The following is a 22,195-nucleotide window of genomic DNA, read 5'->3' as shown; positions in this document are numbered from 1 at the left end:
AAAGACACTCACCATCATTTTTCACGTTCACAGCATTCCCTCATTGTAAATCCGCTCATCACAAAATCCACCTGCATGGTCGAACACCATTCACCAGTGATGCACCCCATCAGGGGCAGACAGAACCCCAGCGAAACTAAGCTCTTCCACTGACGGCCAACGCAATTGCCAGGAGCAGAATTAGCGTGCCCACACCCGACAGTGTCCAAGAGAGAAGTGAATCCTTGCGCCCCCTGCAGGCCGTTGTCATGGGTCGTAACGTCATCCTATTGTCTCAGGGCTACACTCTTTTTTCCACTGATGCTCCTTTGCACAAGGTCAATCTACAATGAAGCCATGGCATGACGTCATCATGCACCTGCGTGGCTCAAGGACGCGTGCGCTCTAGACAGGGGACCTGTTATTTATTGAATCACTATCCCTAGAATATTTCCTTTATTCTACTATAATGATTGCATAGGGAACTATTGCAGAAAAACACCATAGACAAAAGGAGATTGTAGCATTTCATTCTCAAAGTCTTACTGTACAGGGGAAAAAAATGGTTCAGCAAGACATGTCCATCCCAGCCAAGAGCCATGCACCTAACTGAATAATGACGCTTTGTTCCTCCTGAATAAAGTCACACACCTGTCCCCCTCACGGTTACTCTCTGAACTAAATGAATCGCAAAATTATTAAGAATAGCTCTACTCCCATTCAGGGCAGCACTATCGTCATCGTCAAGAATATTCCTTGTACAAAAAGAAAAAAAGAAAAAACTACATGTAGAAGGAAAGCATGTCAGAACAGGCCCAGGCATGTCAGCGCATGTTTGTCAGACAACAAGGGGGAAGAAGCGAAAAGAAACAAAGAAGAAAACCAGTATCTCTATTTCTAAACTATTTCTAAACTATTTCTAAGCACACGCACTCCTCTTATTCAAAAACAGTGCTCATCATAAATCCGTCCAGGGCAATACACAACATTTTTCTATTGCTACACTTTTTTCCAGTAACGGTCAATGCATTGCTACAGACTGCGTGACGCCATCACAACCTGTCAGAAGAAGAAGACAGCGGCAAAGACTCCTATTATTTATTGAATCGCAAGATTATGTTCTTTGTCCTACTCTTAATGACATTCATTCTTTCATTAAAATTCAACAAAAGAGCACCCTGCATATTAACGATTTTCACCCCAAAGGCTCATCATGGTCATCAGAATTACTGTAAACTACCACTGCTCTTTTAAAATAATAAGTGAGACCACTCAACATCACCTCCAGGCTTATGTAATACATGACCCTTTCTATGCTCATACATTCGTTGTCTGAGGCACACCTGCAAGCAAAAAGGCGCGAAAGCCGGGAGCAAAGTTCCATTCGCGCACGCCAAAGCACAAGACACAGAACGCCTTTACGGGAACAATGATGGCATTCACACGATATTAATGATTTTCTACCTTGCATTGCACTTTAGAAAAACTACCACAGAACTATAATTTTACGAGTCCATTAAAATTCTACTTTATATGGAAACTATAATTGCCCTATTACTTGGGTCGCTATTAATGAAGCGCTTCAATTTTTTCTCTCTTCCCATTTCAGCCTTGTCATGCAGGGAAGCAGACTCACATCCGAAATAATTAATTTACACTGAGGGTGCCGTACTTCAGGAATTCCTATACTGCGCTCAGATACAAGCATTTCTTCACGGATACCTTTAACAGCTGACTTCCTCAACATACCGAGCTCCTAACAACATCTAACAAACAATCAGAGAAACCCTCTTCTCAGCTGTAGCATGCGACTTTCTTCTGTGTAAAATCGGTGATTTGAGGAAGAGAGCAGCGAAAAATTGCGCGCACTTGTGCTTGACTTAAAAAAACCTGAAGCATATGCTAATAAACTAAGAAAAAGACACTCATGTCTGGTATCTGATAGTGCCACATACACAGAAGCATTGCCCTTGCGTAAAGAAAGCACAGGACAGGGATACACAAATTTCCTTAGGTGAGCAGGGAAAAGGCTTAGGACCTCAGGTCATCACACATCGCCACGCGGCTAGCACATGACACCAACAAGATACTAGTAGCGGCAAGAACTGCAACACTGCTAAACAAGTCCAGACATGACACGATGACGTCACAAATCAGTAAAAAAGTACATGCATGCACGCACAGAGGACAACGCATTAAACACACGGAGCGCTCAGGAATAATCGTAGCGTTACCGCACATCGCTACGAAGCTCAACGTCTAACACAAGACGACAGCAACAAGATATTAGCGAAGGGTAAAAATTGCAACACTACTGAACAATGATGGCATTCCCACGATATTAACGATTTTCTACCTTGCATTGCACTTTAGAAAAACTGCCACAAAACTATAATTTTACGAGTCCATTAAAATTCTACTTTATATGGAAACTATAATTGCCCTATTACTTGGATCGCTATTAATGAAGCGCTCCATTTTTTTCTCTCTTCCCATTTCAGCCTTGTCATGCAGTGAAGCAGACTCACATCCAAAATAATTAATTTACACTGAGGGTGCCGTACTTCAGGAATTCCTATCCTGCTCTCAGGTGCAAGCATTTCTTCACGGATACCTTTAACAGCTGACTTCCTCAACATACCGAGCTCCTAACAACATCTAACAAACAATCAGAGAAACCCTCTTCTCAGCTGTAGCATGCGACTTTCTTCTGCGTAAAATCGGTGATTTGAGGAAGAGAGCAGCGAAAAATTGCGCGCACTTGTGCTTGACTTAAAACACCTGAAGCATATGCTAATAAACTAAGAAAAAGACACTCATGTCTGGTATCTGATAGTGCCACATACACAGACGCATTGCCCTTGTGTAAAGAAAGCACAGGGCAGGGATACACAATTTTACTTAGGTGAGCAGGGAAAAGGCTTAAGACCTCAGGTCACCACACATCGCCACGCGGCTAGCACAACATGGCACCAACAAGATACTAGCAGCGGGAAGAACTGCAACACTGCTAAACAAGTCCAGACATGCCACGATGACGTCACAAATCAGTAAAAAAGCACACGCATGCACGCACAGAGGACAACGCATTAAACACACGGAGCGCTCAGGAATAATCGTAGCGTTACCGCACATCGCTACGAAGCTCAACGTCTAACACAAGACGACAGCAACAAGATATTAGCGAAGGGTAAAAATTGCAACACTACCGAATAACTCCAGTCATGCGACATCGCATAACAAACACTGCTCATCGGGGAAAAGGCCTAAGCCTGCGGCGGATCATCATAGAGCATACACAACTTCATTTTTTTCTATTTTGCGTAAACTAAACGCGGTCTGCTTGAAAAACGACGTACAAATTTTCATAGGGAGCAGAGAAATATAGAAATTTCTACGTCGTGCTCAGATACCAACATTTCTGCTCAAAAACCTGCAAAATTAAGCACTGCTTACTTCGTCAAGATATCGAACACCCAACAAAATCAAACAAACAACCCCACTTCCACTAATAGAACACTGTTCAGCTTTTACGCAGGAGGCTTTCTTCTACATAAAAGTAGAGAAAATAAGAAAAGAGCAGCGAAAAATTACACGCACTTTTGCTCGCATAGCTATAAGAGAGAAAAATAAATAAATGAATAAAATATCGACGCGCACGATAATAAACTGTGACAAAGACACCGATTTCTGCTATCAGATAATTATTGCATAATGCTAAATATTCATTTGCATTGTTCCTGCGTGAAGAAAGCACAGGACAGGGATACACAATTTATCTTAAGCGAGCAGGGAAAGTCACTTCTACTCGAACAGCTTAATACCATAAAGTCTGAATTTTTGCAAAGCAAATAAAGCTTGAACAGCGCTACGAACGTGACAGACACATGCTAACAAACAAACAAACAAACAAACACTTCTATTCATTTCTATTGATAAAGGCGTAAACCACACTACAAGAACAAAGAAGCTGCTTCAGGAAAGCGTATCAAATGCATCGCAACAGGACCGGCTCTCATAAAATAGCCGGCCGAAAACGAAGACTTCACCAGGTTCGCGAGGTAATTCTAGTAAAAACGCTCTCGGTCTATCCTACAGAATGCAATGCAAGAGCTACTACCCTTATTTTTTAAACCACTATTCCACGCAATAGTACATAAATGTATCCCTCGTGTCACATGAAAAGGCGCACACAAAATAACTTACTTGTCAAGTGGGATCCCTGGTTCAGAAACGCGCGCGCGCCCGCGCGCACGCATAGACACACACTTATATTTTCACACTCACAAACACAAAGTCTATTCTCACAACAACATAAATCCATATTATTCCTCAGGTCAACAATTATCCTACCATCGTCAAAAGATGGCTCACTCTTGTATGGGATCGCAAAGCGATAGGTCCTCGTTCCGGATGTAATAGGATATCGCCACTCGGCCGACGCGAACCAAAAAAGAAAGAAAGGAATGCGCGTTCGCTATACCTCCACAAAGAAAACGGTGCCGTGCTTCTACGCAGCGCTCATCATACAGGAGTGAATTGACTTCTTCGTTTTCCTTTTATTTTCTTGCACCCATATATTTTGCAAGAATACTATAGAGACCCAACAGAGCAGTGCGCTCCCATCAACACGCCTTGGGCTGACTTTCCACACCCGAAGCCTTTTCTGAATACATTCTGCTGGCGCTGGAATAAAAAGATTTATCGCCAGGGTACAACAATGTCAGCTTTGCTTCTGTTTAAGTGATAAAACAGTTCGCCCGAGCCGCGCCCCACGCGAGCCACACGCGGGCCCGTTCTCGCGACGCGACGCGCGCGATTCCCCGTGCGAGCACAACGCGGGCCCCGCGGTTTGGACGCGCGACGCGCGCGATCCGTTTCCCCGAGCAGGCACACTGTTTTATCACTTAAACGGAAGCAGAGCTGACATTGTTGTACCCTGGCGATAAATCTTTGTATTCCAGCGCCTGCAGAATGTATTCAGAAAAGGCTTCGGGTGTGTAAGGTCAGCCTCGCGAACCTGGTGAAGTCTTCGTTCTCGGCCGGCTATTTTATGAGAGCCGGTCCTGTTGCGATGCATTTGATGCGCTTTCCTGAAGCAGCTTGCTTTGTTTTTGTAGTGTGGTTTACGCCTTTATCAATAGAAATGAATAGAAGTGTTTGTTTGTCTGTCTGTCTGTCTGTCTGTTTGTTTGTTTGTTTGTCACGTTCGTAGCGCTGTTCCAGCTTTATTTGCTTTGCAAAAATTCAGACTTTATGGTATTAAGCTGTTCGAGTAGAAGTGACTTTCCCTGCTCGCTTAAGATAAATTGTGTATCCCTGTCCCGTGCTTTCTTCACGCAGGGACAATGCAAATGAGTATTTAGCATTATGCAATAATTATCTGATAGCAGAAATGGGTGTCTTTGTCACAGTTTATTATCGTGTGCGTCGATATTTTATTTATTTATTTATTTTTCTCTCTCATAGCTATGCGAGCAAAAGTGCGTGTAATTTTTCGCTGCTCTTTTCTTATTTTCTCTACTTTTATGTAGAAGAAAGCCTTCTGCGTAAAAGCTGAATAGTGTTCTATCAGTGGAAGTGGGGTTGTTTGTTTGATTTTGTTGAGTGTTCGATATCTTGACGAAGTAAGCAGTGCTTAATTTTGCAGGTTTTTGAGCAGAAATGTTTGTATCTGAGCACGGCGTAGAAATTTCTATATTTCTCTGTTCCCTAAGAAAATTTGTACGTCGTTTTCCAAGCAGACCGCGTTTAGTTTACGCAAAATAAAAAAAAATGAAGTTGTGTATGCTCTATGATGATCCGCCGCAGGCTTAGGCCTTTTCCCCGATGAGCAGTGTTTTGTATGCGATGTCGCATGACTGGACTTGTTCGGTAGTGTTGCAATTTTTACCCTTCGCTAATATCTTGTTGCTGTCGTCTTGTGTTAGACGTTGAGCTTCGTAGCGATGTGCGGTAACGCTACGATTATTCCTGAGCGCTCCGTGTGTTTAATGCGTTGTCCTCTGTGCGTGCATGCATGTACTTTTTTACTTATTTGTGACGTCATCGTGTCATGTCTGGACTTGTTTAGCAGTGTTGCAGTTCTTCTCGCTGCTAGTATCTTGTTGGTGTCATGTGCTAGCCGCGTGGCGATGTGTGGTGACCTGAGGTCTTAAGCCTTTTCCTTGCTCACCTAAGGAAATTTGTGTATCCCTGTCCTGTACTTTCTTTACGCAAGGGCAATGCTTCTGTGTATGTGGCACTATCAGATACCAGACATGAGTGCCTTTTTCTTAGTTTATTAGCATATGCTTCAGGTTTTTTAAATCAAGCACAAGTGCGCCCAATTTTTCGCTGCTCTCTTCCTCAAATCAGCGATTTTACGCAGAAGAAAGTCGCATGGTACAGCTAAGAAGAGGGTTTCTCTGATTGTTTGTTAGATGTTGTTAGGAGCTCGGTATGTTGAGGAAGTCAGCTGTTAAAGGTATCCGTGAAGAAGTGCTTGCATCTGAGCGCAGGATAGGAATTCCTGAAGTACGGCACCCTCAGTGTAAATTAATTATTTTGGATGTGAGTCTGCTTCACTGCATGACAAGACTGAAATGGGAAGAGAGAAAAAAATGGAGCGCTTCATTAATAGTGACCCAAGTAATAGGGCAATTATAGTTTCCATATAAAGTAGAATTTTGTTGGACTCGTAAAATTATAGTTTTGTGGTAGTTTTTCTAAAGTGCAATGCAAGGTAGAAAATCATTAATATCGTGTGAATGCCATCATTGTTCCCGTAAAGGCGTTCTGTGTCTTGTGCTTTGGCGTGTGCGAATGGAACTTTGCTCCCGGCTTTCGCGCCTTTTTGCTCGCAGGTGTGCCTCAGACAACGAATCTATGAGCATAGAAAGGGTCATGTATTACATAAGCCTGGAGGTGATGTTGAGTGGTCTCACTTATTATTTTAAAAGAGCAGTGGTAGTTTACTGTAATTCTAATGAGCATGATGAGCGTTTGGGATGAAAATCGTTAATATGCAGGGTGCTTTTTTGTTGAATTTTAATGAAAGAATGAATGTCATTAAGAGTAGGACAAAGAAAATAATCTTGTGATTCAATAAATAATAGGAGTCTTTGCCGCTGTCTTCTTCTTCAGACAGGATGTGATGACGTCACGCAGTGGAAGAGCTTAGTTTCGCTGGGGTTCTGTCTGCCCCTGACGGGGTGCGGATGTGTGGTTCATCACTGGTGAATGGTGTTCGACCATGCAGGTGGATTTTGTGATGAGCGGATTTACAATGAGTGAATGCTGTGAACGTGAAAAATGATGGTGAGTGTCTGTGTTCAAGTGTCTCTTTGTTTTCCTCTGTTGCTCAGCAGTCGTGCGATTTGTCCTGACGTGTTCTGACATGCCCCGATATGCATGCTTCCCTTTGTTGACAACAATTTGTTGTCTTGACAATAGTGCTGCCCTGAATGGGAATAGTGCTATTCTTAATAATTTCGCGATTAAATTAGTTCAGAAACCAACCGCAAGAGGGATAGATGCATGACTTTATAGAGGAGAAAAAGCATTACGACTCAGTTCCGTGCCTGGCTGTCGGACGGAGTAGACGCGTCGTTCTGCGCTCCTTGTTACCCGTACTCTCTGTTGATTTGTTGAGTGCCTAGTCCTCTTATTAGCCGTTGATGGAGTTACGTGTTAGGATATTTTGTTCTTTTGCAAGTCTCATTTAGTAAGACTTTGGAATTCCTACGGTCAGCTTTCATGCATGGTGCTCTTCTGCAATAGTTTCCTATTCAATCGTTACAGACGAATAAAGGAAATAATCTTGGGATAGTGATTCAATAGATAACTGGTCCCCTCTCTATAGCGTACGTGTCCTTGAGCCACGCAGCTGCATGACGACGTTATGCCATGGCTTCATTGCAGATTGACCTTGTCCAGTTGTGTGGGCTGTGTGAAAAAAGAAAAAGCAGGGTAGCCCTGAGACAATAGGATGACGTCACGACCAATGAGAACGGCCAGCAGGGGGCGCAGGAATGCTCTTCTCTCTTAGCCTCTCGCAGGTGGGACCAGCTCCGGTGGCGCAGCGGTAACGCGTGCGCTTGGAGACTGGGAGGTCCGCGGTTCGAATCCGCGGGCCGGCTGTGCCGTCTGGGGTTTTTCCTGGGTTTCCCTCAGATGTGTAGTAGGCGTATGCCGGCACAGTTCCCCTGAAGTCGGCCCATGGACGCAGCTATCCTCCCCCCGAGCGGATTCCGCTCGGTCTTCCACTTCACCCTTTCCTCTCCTCCTCTCCACCACATTTCCCTTCCCGAGAAACATGCCGCCTAATCAGGCAGGCAGACCTCTCGGGTTCCTCCCAACGACACTCCTCCTCCTCCTCCTCCTCGCAGGTGGTCGCCCCAGAGGGCGCTAGGAGCGCGCATGCGTAGCTGCCGCGGCGCGCCGCCCCAGTCAGTTTCTCTCTGGCTGTCGTGGTGGACAGTCGCATCGGTCTGCGCTCCTGCTGTGGTGAGCTGATTTGCTGTGTAACTAATGCTTTCGCCAACTTTGTTCCCGCTTTGTTTGCGATTTTCCTGCCAGTGCATGTCGGGTGCTGGTTGCTGTTGTCCGGGCATCCCCACCATTTTCTATCTTCTTCTGCCTTGGAACGGGAGTAGCGCTGGCGTGATTCTTAATAATTTTGTTGTGAGATTAGTTGAGAAAGTAACCGCTAGGGGGTGCAGCTGTGGGGCTTTATATAGGAGAAAAAAACCATTACGAGTCAGTTCTCTGCCTGGCTGTCGGGTAGAGCAGTCGCATCGTTCTGCGCTCCTGTTGTGGTGGGATCATTTGTTGTGTAACTAATTCTATTTTCTAGTTAGCTATTGATGGTTTGCATATTTACTCTTGCTTTCCCAGCCTCTGTATTACGAGTGTTTTTCTCCTTGCATATCCAGAGCTGTCCTAACTTGCCCAGACATGCCATGATGACGTCACAGCTGACGTCGCAGGATGTCCGGAACTGGTGGTCATAGCTGCGATGCTTTCCAACCTGCCTCTGTGCTCCGTCGCCCGGTGGCGGTCAGCGGCCGTTCCGGACTGCTTTCTTCAAGATGGCGTCGTTGACCTTCAACTGAACTCCTTCTCTCCACTCTATCTCTATCTATTTTTTTCTTTTTTATGACCACGATTATCCGGAAACGCACAACTGGTCTGGACACGAGTTAGACGATCCCCAATTAGCATGGTGGCTCCCTGGAGGGTGCTGATTAATGTGGGGGGTCCCAATTAGCTCTAATTGCTAATTAATGGCGTCCAGACGAAGATGTGCGTTTCCGGATAAACGTGGTCAGCCCAAGCAGCACACAATATTGGACCCATATTGGCTGGTCATTGGCGATACGGGTCCAATATGGGACCCGTTTCGCCAAGATTTTCCCCATATTGGCTGAAAATGGGCAATATGGGCCCCATATTGCCCAGTTTCAGCCAATATGGGGGAAATCCTGGCAATATGGGCCCCATATTGCCCACTTTGAGCCAATATTGGGAAAATCTTGGGAATATGGGCCCCATATTGCACGCGTACACCCCATTTTGACTGAACAGGGTACGTAGCCTTGTTGCACAAATGCCCAAGCAGCACGGCAAGATTGAACGTTGAAGCGTGTGAAATACCCTATTCACTACATCGTTACATTCAAAGACTTCCCGCAGATGATACACATTGTTCGAAACAGTCAACGTACTTGGCATTCCCAACGTAAAGTTCGCTAGAGTTCGACACCTCAACATTCCACGTCATGAAAGTCGCCGCCATCTTCCTTCGCGATGCCAATGCCAATCGGTCGAGCAGACTGTGAGCAAGCGAGTTGTTTGAGCGTAATCACGCGTCCTACAACTAATGCGCATGCGCGACAGCCCGAACGGACGTTTTATAAGGCTAAAATGTCGCTGGGTGCTGTAATGGTAACGAAATTGCGGCAGGTCAAGTAAAAAACACAATGTTTGATAAGAAGGGATGGCTATTCTGTAAAGTTAGGTGATTTCAAGTTGCTGCAAGCAGTGTAAATTGCTCTGGCGTGTGTCCGTCACCGCCACGAAAGTGTTTCGCTGCTTTGTATTCTCGGAGCGGGTGTGGAAACTGTTAGTCCACAGAATATTGCGATCTCAATGAAGGCTTCTGAGGGATCTTAGGTATTGGCAGTTCTGTGGGACTGCTTGTGATCTTCAGCGCGGGCGTAGCACCTGTTCTTCGTTTTTTTGTGTGTTTGGGCAATGCCGTGTTTCTTTCCTTTTTTTCGTTCTTTTTTTTTGCAGTGATGTGAACGTGGATCAATTAGATCCGCAGAAATAAAAAAAGCAAAAATCATACAAAAGTAGTGAATATTATACAGCATAATGCTTTATTATTACACGGGCTCCCCGTAGGTGTTATCACAGAAATATTGGCAATATTGGCGCAAAATGGGCTTGCCAATATGGGCAGCCCATATTGGTCCAATATGGAGCCTGGTTGCACTCCCCATATTGGTCCAATATTGGCAGCCCATATTGGGCCAATATTGGCAATCTTGGCAGCCCATATGGGTCCAATATTGGACCAATATTGGCGTGCTGCTTGGGAGTACTTACTACTTACAAAGTACTTGCTCCATCTACGCGAACAAAAAAAATTCCGCTACTTTCGGCACCAGCACATGGTATCAAACTGGAATGACCTTCCTGTTCCTGCTAACATTGCACCAGAAGAAAATATATCGTCATTTATTTCCAAGTGCTATGTTCATTTTCACAACGAATGAATTTTTGTTTTGAGTGAACGAACTTTGTGTATTTCTGTGTACATAGTTTTTGGTATTTGTCTTTTTTTGGTTACAAAACCTCCACCCTTTATGTAAACCCTTTCAGCGACCTCCAAACGGATATCATCGCCGCATGCGACTCTCTTTGTGCCTCTGGCCAGAGTGTGCGGCTACAGTGGGTTCCCAGCCACATAGTCCTCAGTGGGAACTCTCGAGCGGACGCCTTCGCGAGGCGTGCCCACCAAGACGTCGGCCCGCCAGCTAGTATGCCGCTCACATCGTCCGCCTGTCTTATAAAGATCCGCGAGTGGTGTGCCTCCGAAATGCGTCGCTCTGTCGAAGACGCTGTACGCTCCAATGCGTATATCCAGTCCATAGACCCGGCAATGCAATTCGCCTCATACCAGCAGCTCGTCCGCGCAGAAGAAGCGCTGCTGCATCGGCTCCGATTCAACGTCGCATATACACCGCAATACTTGTGCAGGGTCGGAAAGCGTCGCTCAGCTAGCTGCGCTACCTCTGGCGCAGTAGCAGACGTCGAGCAACTCCTACTAACCTGCTCGGAGTACTCTGCAGCCCGCGCTGTCCTCGCCAATCGCCTCCAACGCCTGGGATACGGCTCGCTCTCACTGGCCGTGCTTCTCGGCCCCGTCGCACGCCAACAGCAGGGAGCCGTTACAAGGGCTCTCCTGCAATACTTACAGGACACCCAGCTGAGTGTTACGCTGTAAACTGAGAACCGCGGCCCTGAGCACTCGCCCCCACTGCGAAGAAGCCGTTTTTTGGGTTTTTTTTTTTTTTGCTCCACCAGGGCGTAGCAAGCCGAGATAGGTCTGGCTGACCTCTCCTTGCGTGGACGCCACCTCCTGTTTATTAAACTTATATATACCCCCCTTCACAAGGGTCTTTAAAGTAAATAAATGATATGAAATGAAATTCTGCAGAACAGAGACTCTCTGGAGACGTCTTCCAGAGAAACTGTGGAAGACTATGGGACCCATAGAGGGACGACACAAATATAAGAGGAATTAAAATTTACATGAAAGGACACCACATCTACTTAAAGTAATATTCTTAATCGATACGATTAGAATCCAAATAATAAATAATAATAATTGAGGGGTTTACGTCGCAAGACAACTGAGATCATGAGCGACGCGATTACAATCCATATCAATTACAATATCAGTTACAATAAGTTGAAGAGTTTGTTTTAATTACCAGTTCTGATAGATGTATGTAATTAATTGTGCAGAACTGAGACCCTGGAAGACTATGGACCCCATAGAGGGACGACACAAGTATCAGAGGAATGAAAATGTATATAAAGGGACACCGCATCTAGTTAAATAAGATGTTCTTAATCTACATTCTGACGATGAAGTGGGGAGGTTTTCCACTTGTGGTAACTCGTGTTTCCTCAACCCCGGGGGATCAGCAGGTCTACTGTACCCGCCTGGAAAACACAGTAAATACGATGTGTAAAACAACGAACAAGATTTATCGCAATCACATCTACAGCTGCTCCTTCGTGCCCGACACTCCCGGCCAAAAATCACCCCCTCCCATCCCGCTCGTACTTCCAAAAACGCCCCCTTTGCTGTCATGTGATCCACCGACGCTGCTCCCTTTTGAGGGCACGAAGTGGTATCTTATCAGTTTCCACACACTCTAGGAGTGGAACGCTACCCCGTATTTAGGGGGTCTAATATGAGCGACGACAATGACGAGAGATGACGGCGATGATCGGAGCGGCGACGGCGATCCTGATCCTGATAGTGGGAATGTCCGAGAGCGCTGTCGGGGTCACAATGAGTCCTTTAGGCCAGTCGCCTAAAGAAGGAAAACACAACTACACGACGTAAGGCCGCCTTGGAGTGGGTCGCGATGTCCCAAGGGCCGAGGATGCACGACAACTTGAATGGGCGGCAGCCGAGGGTGGCAAGGTGTGATTCCAGTGTACACCTCTCGTTGATATAAGTCCGACAACGGGGGAGTATGTGCTCCTCTTTGGCAAGTACACGGCACTCGTTGCAAATAGGGGAAGCCTCATAGCCTAGCTGGTAGCGGTAGAACGAAGTGAAGGTCACATTGATTGCATGAGTTATGTTGTATATATTGTGTTCCAGAATTATCCATAGCTTTGGATAAAGAATGTATTATGTTTGTGCTGTAATGCTGCCGACGTAGGAGAAAGCGCGAAGTTAGATTGTCCCGCGGATGTTAGTAAGGTAGTCATGGTAATAAGTGCCTCCGGTGGAGCTAACCGCTAGGGAGGTCCGTACTTATGCACCATTAGTGTCCTGTTAGTGCTGCGCAGCGGTCTTTCTGACCTGCTTAAAATCATCTTTAAGATACTCGTATATTGCAAGGTACGCGTACACTTCGATTCCATCCAATATATATGGTCTTTCCTTTTCGCTCGAACTTTACTTATTTTACTTCCCTTTACTTCCAACTCAACCGGCAACCTTTTTTTTTTCATCGAGCAACCACCGAACTAAGCATTGGAGTAACGCCTATCTGAGTGCAATTTTTTACGGTCGCACACGTAGGCCAGTGTAATGTACCACGAAAAAGGCTGTGCGGCGAGAGGCCGTAAAATTGCAGGTTATGTGTGTCGTGGATACAGTCTACCGATTTGACCTGACGTCAAGCATCAAGATCGCTTGACCGTCTGTTGGAATAATTTTACCCTTGCAGTGATTATGCTCCGATCATTTCATCATTCCCAATGACTCTAATGACGCCAATACTATTTCTTCTTCTAATCCAATCAGCCATCCGTCCATGACGTGTATACATGGACAGTTACTCCGACAGCGCATTTGTATCAGAATTGTAACCGAAAGATATTAAGGTGGTCTAACGACGTTATGTTGGTATATTTGTCAGATGCGGCCATCAAGTCCACGCTTTGAAGACAACCCAGACGATCCTGATGCGGATATGAACATGAAGATATTGTCTCCCACAGAGATAGAATGGCAACCGCAACGAATACTACAAATGATAGATGTTGGTAGTATGGGAGGAGAAAACGAAATTCGAAGTGGGAGGATCGAGATGAAAGGTTATACGTTCGAGCTAGGTCTTCATGCCACAGAATACAATGGAGAGCTTTATTTGGCAGTTGCGTTTCACATGTGTCGCGGTCCCAGTGACGATAATGTGGAATGGCCATTCAACACGCCGTACAAGATCACCCTATGTCACCCAAAAGACGACAACAAGAACATCTGGCAACTCTCCCTGTTCACCAATCGTACCCGCTCTTCTTACGAGAGGCCAATATCTAACCATAATGTCGGTATGGATTTAGCGCTCCTACCCGTTAAGGCCATTCGACAACAGAATTTTATAATCGACAATGCCCTGCGCCTGGTATTTCGGATATTTCCGCGAACTTAAAAATGCTCTATAATATAATGCACTAGAGAGCGGCATTATGCTGAGTGCAGAATATATGATCGTGTTTTGTTCATGAACCAAGTTAACCATGGTGTTTCCAAATCTGGCACGCAGTGACTGTCGGTGTGGCCGTGATCTGAATGTTTATGTAAAAGATAAGACTAGAATAAAAAGCTGGAATGTAAAAAGCTGGAAACAGCTGGAATGTATACAGTAGGTGTATATACAGGGGTGAGGAAGGTGCCGGTATATACACCTACCACCATGGAGTGTATACACGGCTCCGGCATGTACGATAGTGTGCAGTTTTGAGGGAAGAAAGTCGTTTGAGGTAAAATGCGGGTGCACCCGCATTTTACCCGCAAAGAGATGTGAGCCTGTTGCGCAGTCTTGTGTGTATTTTTCCAACCTGCGACCAGTTTCGCTCGCAAGACACAGACAACGGAGGAATCTACAGCGCCCGACAAATGTGGCGAGCCCGTCGCAGGTACGTGACCCTTGGAGGCCTTCATTATTTATTTATTTATTTCTGAATACTGCGGGCGCCACCAGGCGCCATAGCAGGAGTGGGATTGAAGTACGCAATTTTACGGTGCTCAGTGTAGGTGTAATAAATTACGCACAATCATAGAAAGACTACACACTTGAATAAGAACACACACTAGAATAAAAGAAAACTACACACTTGTGCAACAATATGTAGAAAACTAGACGCATAATAAACACATCATCAATGGCAGTACAGAAATAGATGAAAAGTCGCGGAGCCAGCTGGGATGTATTAGTCACTTTTAAAGTAATTATCTAGCATGTTTGCGAACTTATCATATTTATCCGCGTTACAAATGTCAGCTGGCAATTTATTCCAGTCAGCTATCGTGTTTGGTAAAAAGGAGAACTTAAATGTGTCAGTTCTGCATCTGATCTCTTTCAAGGTCAAAGGATGCCGTTCACGAAGCGAGAATGGGTCTTGAAGCTGAATTTTGGACTTCAAAGAGCTTTGAACTTCATTACGAAGTATTAAATATAAGAACTTTAGCCTCTCCTTTAGGCTACGGATCTCAATTGACTCTAACTTTGCCTGTTGGCACATAATTGTTGGAGATTCTGCTCTTCTATACCTGTTAAAGATGAACCGAGCAGCAAGGCGCTGTATTTTTTCTAGCTCTTGTTTTAAGGTTACTAAGTGGGGATCCCAGATGACTTTTGCGTACAGTAACACAGGCAATACAAGTGTAAACGCACTTCAGCCGTCGCACGACTCTGTGATCTCCTTAGGTAAAACAGTTTGTTTCTAGCTTTTGTAGTGACTTGTTGTACATGGTGATTCCACCTAAGGTCACTAGAGATAACAACACCCAAGTATTTATAGCGGTCTACTTTATCTATTCGATTGCCCTGGAGATAGTACTCCGTTTGTAAAGCGGTTTGTAAAGCGTTCTTCTCTTTGGTTAGAGTGCTTCTGAAGGCAGTGTGAATGAGAGAGAGAGAGAGTGGGGGGGGGGGGGCTTCAGGTTTATCCTGCTCTGGGCGGGAACTCGCTTTGCGACGGTTCTGCGGAACCGTTCGCGACGGACAATTGCTCCGCACCTCTTTCACCGCACTCACATTTTAATTTTATTACACGTTTACGGAGCTCATATACATACTTGACTTCATCTTAGCTGAACCTTTTTTTAGGTTTGTAAGTTGCTTCAAATATATCTAGGAAATCCACCAGTGAAGAGGGTGAGGTGAGAGGTTGTGCACTTGCAGGCACGCATGAAGCGCATTTGTCAGAACAACCTTCACTACCCGCGTCCATAGGGCTTTCCTATACGATTTTTTTTTCAAGGGGCAGCAGCGTGCTTCCAGGGGGCAAAGCGTGAAACCACCTCACCTCATTTCCTGGAGACGCACGCTGCGGACTGTAGGGGTGTTCAGCGGTTCATATTATATTATAACATTTGAAAGTAATTGTGACCCACGAATAAAAAGTGCACAATTTTCACAAGTGACATTGCCCCCTCTCTTGATACGCCCGTGGCTGCGTCATCAGGATCTTACTCAAGCTCAAGACTCAAGCCATGTGGAGATGCATCCGCTTCTGAAGCCTTTGCGAAAATTAAAATAACCAGCACCTGGTTTCAGAAGCAAAAGGTTTGTTTGGAAGCCGAGCTCTCTTTGTCCACGAGAAAGGTCTAGAACTCGCAGGGAAGCAAAACTCGCAAGATGTCAAGGAAGCATGCGTGCTGTTGACGCCGGACATCCGTAATTAAAACCCAGACACTGAGGGACACACAAACGACACGTCGTGTTGTGACCGTGTCGTTTATATGTCCCTCGGGAAGCGTTCAACCTTTGAAAGCTAAAAAAACAAGTTCAGCGAACACAAAAAAGACAAATATATGACCTCCATAAACCAGAAATAAAATCACCTCACATAATTGGAGTGAAACTCGCCGCCTTTTCTGAGAAGGCAGACCTCACTGCTCTTCCTTACAACATCATACCACCACCACCAAAAATCACAATATAAGTGTTGGGACGGAGGCGGTGAGCAATTGTCCGATACCAGCAGTTTTCTGGTGAGCAATTTTCCGGGTTCCTTCTGTACAGGACATCTCGGTGCAAGGACATCTCGGGGGTTTCTGAGAAAATGTTCCGTGAAGTAATGGTCTCTGGTGGCGCGGACGGACATAATGGTCACGAGGGGATCCGTGCACCTGAAAATTCTGGAGCGTCGTTGTGGACAGCCGTTGAAGCGGATCATGGTCGATCAAGCGCATTCGCCCTCCTGATTTGTTGAAACTGGGAGACAGGCTTATTGAACTAGTATTGATGTTAATTATTTTGATCTAAATGAGGACATTCGTTAGTTGCACACGTATAATCAGAAGGCTAAACCATACATAACTGGAAGTACGGTGAAAAGACAGTCTTCATACGCAGGACGGGATCCACGTCGGCTTCGCTCCTTGCATCGGCACAACGGTCCCAGTTCCAAAATGAAAATGAGGAAGACTACCGTGTACAAATCCGCGAGGAATGGGCGCTACCAAATATACTTAAATAGTTTACACACGCCTGCAGATGCGAAACATTAATGAACAATAAACGCTGCACGCCATTGAACGAGGAACATAAAAGCACTTACATTCACTGTATCGCTTGCATTGTGCGGATTGCGTCTGCGCTTTCTGTTTAAATAATCTGTCTTCTACTTTGCGGTGTACAGACAACGTGGCATGATTAGGAAGCGGTTCTCCAACAGCAACAACAACAACAACGAAGAAATCCTTACTATGACACTGGGTGGTTGACCACTGGTGACCCTCCAAGGTCCTGCTACCTTCTACGTATTACTGGCAGAGAGATAGGGAAAATGGTACGCGCGTTCCTTTCTGAAAGTAAGTATTACAGAGTGGTGAGCAAAATGGTACGCTACCTTCTGTATACACACCAACGAAATAAAAGGCATATAAACGCTTTAAACTGAGTTCACTATCCTGAGGTTCCGACTTCACCCTCGCTGTACATGGGTACCCTCGGGTGTAGTTCTGAACCCAACCTGGATGCTATAGTATTTTCCTATTGTTAGTCAGGCAAGGATATTTCAGGGCTTTACGGCGCGAGACAACTGTGAATGGCAACGCAAATATTTTCCAGTTGTTCTCCCATACTTTCTGTGTCGGCGAACCATACGTATCTTCAGCAGAAGAGGAGCTGTAAGGGCAATGAAAGAATGAATGAGTGGCTGTACAACTGTACAGCTTTTATCGTCCATAAACATGAGAATAAGAAAATATGCAGGGGAGAAAACCCTGTAAAACCCGTGTCTCATCAACAGTAGCAAAGTACAAGCATACAGAGAACGATATGGCTAGCGAACTTGTGCAGTGAATGACATCGCTTATATGCTACTCATCAATTTGACACTGTAGATTTCATTCTCCATTACACATCCAAATAACAAAACAGTCTCCGAATTTCAGCAAATTGAGATAGCGAATGATAACACCAGGTAGCCTGCGATTTATTTCATAAGCTACCCACAACGCCTCTGTATTTTGCGTTGCTGACTCTCAGAGATGAGCCACATAACATTTTGTTCTAATCTACCTAAACCTTCCCTAGCCATTTAGCCCGCTTGTTATCCGTATCTTGCCTACTTATATCTGTATTTTTGGCCGCCCAGGCGCCGCGGGACCTTTTTTTTTTTCGCCCACACATCCAGGTACAATTTTTCCTGGACAATTTTTTCCTACCCCCAGATCTCAGTGCACGCATTTCTCAGTGTTCAGACATATCGGTGTACGGGCATCTCGGCGGTCGGCGCACGGACATTTCGGTGCACAAACCTGGCGACGCACGGACATTTGTGGAAGATTTTTCGGTGCCGTGGTGCACTTCATGAGATATTGATCTATGACATAAAATCTAACGACATGTTTGTTTGCGAGACTACGTCCCTCACTCTGTAGGTTGAAAACCAAAAGGCCGAAAAGTCGGAAGACGAAACTATCGAAAGGCAGAAGCCGCCAAGAAATGAAAATCATATTCGAAAAGTTACAACAGCTGCATAAGGTGGTTTCACAACCTTGGGCTGTATAGAGGACGATGGTCTTCCTCTACGTGAGTCCCAACCGACGGTGATGGCAGTGGCGTAGCCACGGGGGGGCTAGGGGGGGGCTCGAGCCCCCCCTACCTGTCACGGACCGACCCACACAAATCGTGCAAATCCGAGAACATAATATGTGGGGGGGGGGGACCAGTGTGACGATCGCAAAAGTTCTTGCAGTTCATGGCGTCTATCTAAGAAGCACTCTTGAATGGTTTTCAAAGTATGAGCTTTTCAAAACAATTCCAATCTCGTGACACCACCTCATTGGTCATGACAGCCTATACATGTAATCGTATTGTGAACGTCTAAATCAACTATTTTCGTTCCTTTTTTTAATCCTCAGTTTTCAGTGTGCACAAGTATGTGTGTGTTGTCGACACAGGATCAGCAGGGGGGGGGCGAGTTTTCATATCGAGCCCCCCCTACCTTGGAGGTCTGGCTACGCCACTGGGTGATGGTATGCCACGGAGAGCCGATGACGGTGGCCTATCTCCATGGCCGCGCCGATGGAACTGAGGCAGGTGCTCCAGGCGCGTGGTCATCTTCGTCGTTGTCCACGGCCCGCTATAGTGCTCCCCCCCCCCCCATCAGACACGGAGCGGCGATAAGAAAGATCGAAGAATCACGTCTATACCGGAGGGAGAGAGCAAAAGTGACCGTGGATGACGCGCACTACTGGACGTATTCGTGGGACTGCACAATACCCGTTGCGAGAAGCCCTTGATGAGCGAGACAGATGAAGGGCGAATCGTCGGGCGTCAGAGTCATGGCCTGGGGTGCCGCAACCGGCACGGGAGCGAGAGCTCGTTGGGTCCCAGGAAGTGATGCTGCGTACGCGTGAGGACTGCCGTGAAAACTGCCGACATGCCGGCTAATGCGTGCCGTGGCGTTGGCGGCCGCGACTGCCGAAACCGGCAGGCGAGCACTTTGCTCTGGTGTCGCGGCCGGCTGCGAATGCGCGTCGAGAGGCAGAAAGGAAGCGGCGGGTCGTGAGTGTGCCGGGGTCCGTGCACAGCGCAGGGCGGTCCCTGGAAGCCGTCAAGCGATGGTCGGTTAGAGGATCGTATGACCAGTGAGCGGTCGGAGCGTTACATGGTCGTCTGAATCAATACCGTGGAGGGGGGCGGTACGTGAGCGGTCGGCGAGTCAGTCGCTAGGAGAAGGGCAGTCGTGATGCTGTCGTCGTAAGCCGGTCTGTGAAATGCTGCACGGCTGCAGAGGTGGGCGGGGCCGTGCTGGACGGTGTGGCCGCAGGGGGAAAGGCGCTGGGTACGTTAATGGGCGGAGTTAGCTGGCGGTGGGTCCATGTATAGAGCGCTGTGGTAGTGCTCGTCGAAGGCGTCGTCAGGAATGTGGGATGGTAAAGAGCCGAATTGCTCCGAACATGGTGTTCGTTGTTCGGGTCACCAAATGTAGAGGACGATGGTCTTCCTCTACATGAGTCCCGACCGATGGTGATGGCCACGAAGAGGCGATGACGGTGGCCTATCTCCATGGCCGCGCCGGTGGAACTGAGGCAGGTGCTCCAGGCGGGCGTGGCCATCTTCGTCGTTGTCCACGGCCCGCTACAGATGTTAGGAATTAATGTTCTAAATGACTTTTATGCCATTTATATTTTTTTACTGGGGTTGAGTTTATAGCTGTGGATACAGAGAGATCTTATTACCGTAAAGTTATTTTAAAAAGTGAGCTTTTACACGAATTATTTTTCAACGTTTTTTTATGTTTCAACCCTTTGAGCCTCGCCCTCCTGATATTTGCGCCTTATGATTATCGGCTTTATGATTGCCACCTGTTTACATTGCTAGATTTGGCGTGTCACAACGACAAATTTTGTTGTCTGTTTGGATTGGAAATTGAGTGACACCTGAGTACACCTGAACACCTTAAAGTACAGCGAAGACGAGTTCTGAGACATACTTACATTGCAGATAATCTAATTTCGTATTTGTGTCTGCCTAAAGCATGGTTCACACTAGTGCGTTCTGCTGCGTGTGGGCGCCTGCGTGCGTATGGGTGCGTTGTAAGCAATCGGTTCCGCTGTTCACATACCTGCGTCTGAATGCATGCTTCACCAAACCGTAAAGAGTCTCGCAGAGAGAAACCTACTGCGCACGCTCGGAAGGCGGCCTCGCCATTCGTTCTCCGCTTGCGGGCTGCCGCGTGCGTCGGAAAAAGTTGAGCTCGGGCGGACTTCTTGCGTTTTGCTGCGGGAGGCCGCGCACGTATCATTTGCCACGGTAACCACCGCCCCCACGCATCCGCACGCAGCAGAACGTAGTAGTGTGAACTATGCTTAACAGTGCAAAAACACTAGCATTCAACGAACGATATCGCTAGCAAAATTGTGGAGCGAATGGTATCGCTTTTATGTTAGTGATCGAATGGCGTGTATGTTTCATTCTCTGTTAACATATTGAAAAAGGGGGAAAAAAAAAAAGACTGTCTCTCAACTCCAAGAAATCGGGAGAGCAAATGACAACACCAGCCATTCGGTTGTGGTGTGTTTCATGAGCCATGCGTAACCATGTGCTTTCAGTTTTGGGCGCGCAGGAGCCTTTGCGGGACCGTTTTCCTTTTTATTCGCTCCTGATCAACAGGGGAACACTTTCTCCTACACACAATGTCAACACACTGCCGCATGTATAGAAAACATATATCAATACGACAGTGCCCCAAGTTCCTGCACCGGAGATGCCCTGCCCAGACAAGCCGATCGCGCACAAGAAGCATAGGTTTTCCTATATGAGAAGGAACACCATCTACAACTAATGCTACATAATCTAAGCTGTTTTCTCCCTTTGTTGGGGTATGCACGCTTTCTGTTTACTTTTTTCACGCCTTTTTTTTTCTCGCACGTCTTTTTGGTCTTGCACGGCTACCGGAGGCTACTTCACAAAGCCACAGTTTATTAACAATGCGACATACCAAAAAAATTTCTCCCGCTTTACCACACATCTTACGTTATAACAGAACGTGATGCCACAAACCATATGTTGAAGCTTCCTCTAGTTTTCATGTCACCGTGGTACAAACAGCAGCTATAGTCGAGCAAAACGTAATGTTCGTGGCTACATGGCATAACAACTACGCTCTGTATCGAATAACGGAGAACGCTACCCATCTGCAGTACCGTTTAATTACGCCACTATCTTCAAAAACATGAATAGACGAGCGGCACAGTGTTGGTACAAAGACGCCCAGTTTAAAACGGAGGAGTGGGACAGCAGCTTTAATATAGAATTTTTAGAGATGTTGTAAAGTTTTACAACATCTAAAACTGCTTAGTATAATTCTTCAGAACCAGCTCTAGGTATGTAACGAGAACGCGATATCGCCGCAGTGTAATTGCCAGTTCACCTGACCGGCAATCAGAGGGGTCCCGCCACCGACACGGCCTTATTTTTTCTCCAGTGCCGTGTTCCAGGTAATAGCTAAG

At 46.2% G+C, this 22,195-nt stretch overlaps 1 protein-coding gene across 8 annotated transcripts in view; it reads left to right on the top strand.

The window, feature by feature from the left end:
* LOC135378924 (caspase-3-like) overlaps positions 1-22,195 on the top strand; it is a 205,046-nt gene that overhangs the window by 177,900 nt on the left and 4,951 nt on the right. Inside the window, exon 10 of one of the 8 annotated variants that reach the window (XM_064612096.1) lies at positions 13,638-14,341. The exons of the other annotated variants lie outside the window; for them this stretch is intronic. Coding sequence (XP_064468166.1) covers positions 13,638-14,153 — 516 coding nt within the window. The 3' untranslated portion in view covers positions 14,154-14,341. Of the gene's footprint in view, positions 1-13,637; positions 14,342-22,195 lie in introns of those variants that run through there. 8 annotated transcript variants of the gene reach the window in all.

This window comes from Ornithodoros turicata, chromosome 1 (genome assembly GCF_037126465.1).
Source record: "Ornithodoros turicata isolate Travis chromosome 1, ASM3712646v1, whole genome shotgun sequence".
Classification (NCBI taxonomy): domain Eukaryota; kingdom Metazoa; phylum Arthropoda; class Arachnida; order Ixodida; family Argasidae; genus Ornithodoros; species Ornithodoros turicata.
This window is presented reverse-complemented; position numbering and strand designations above follow the sequence as displayed.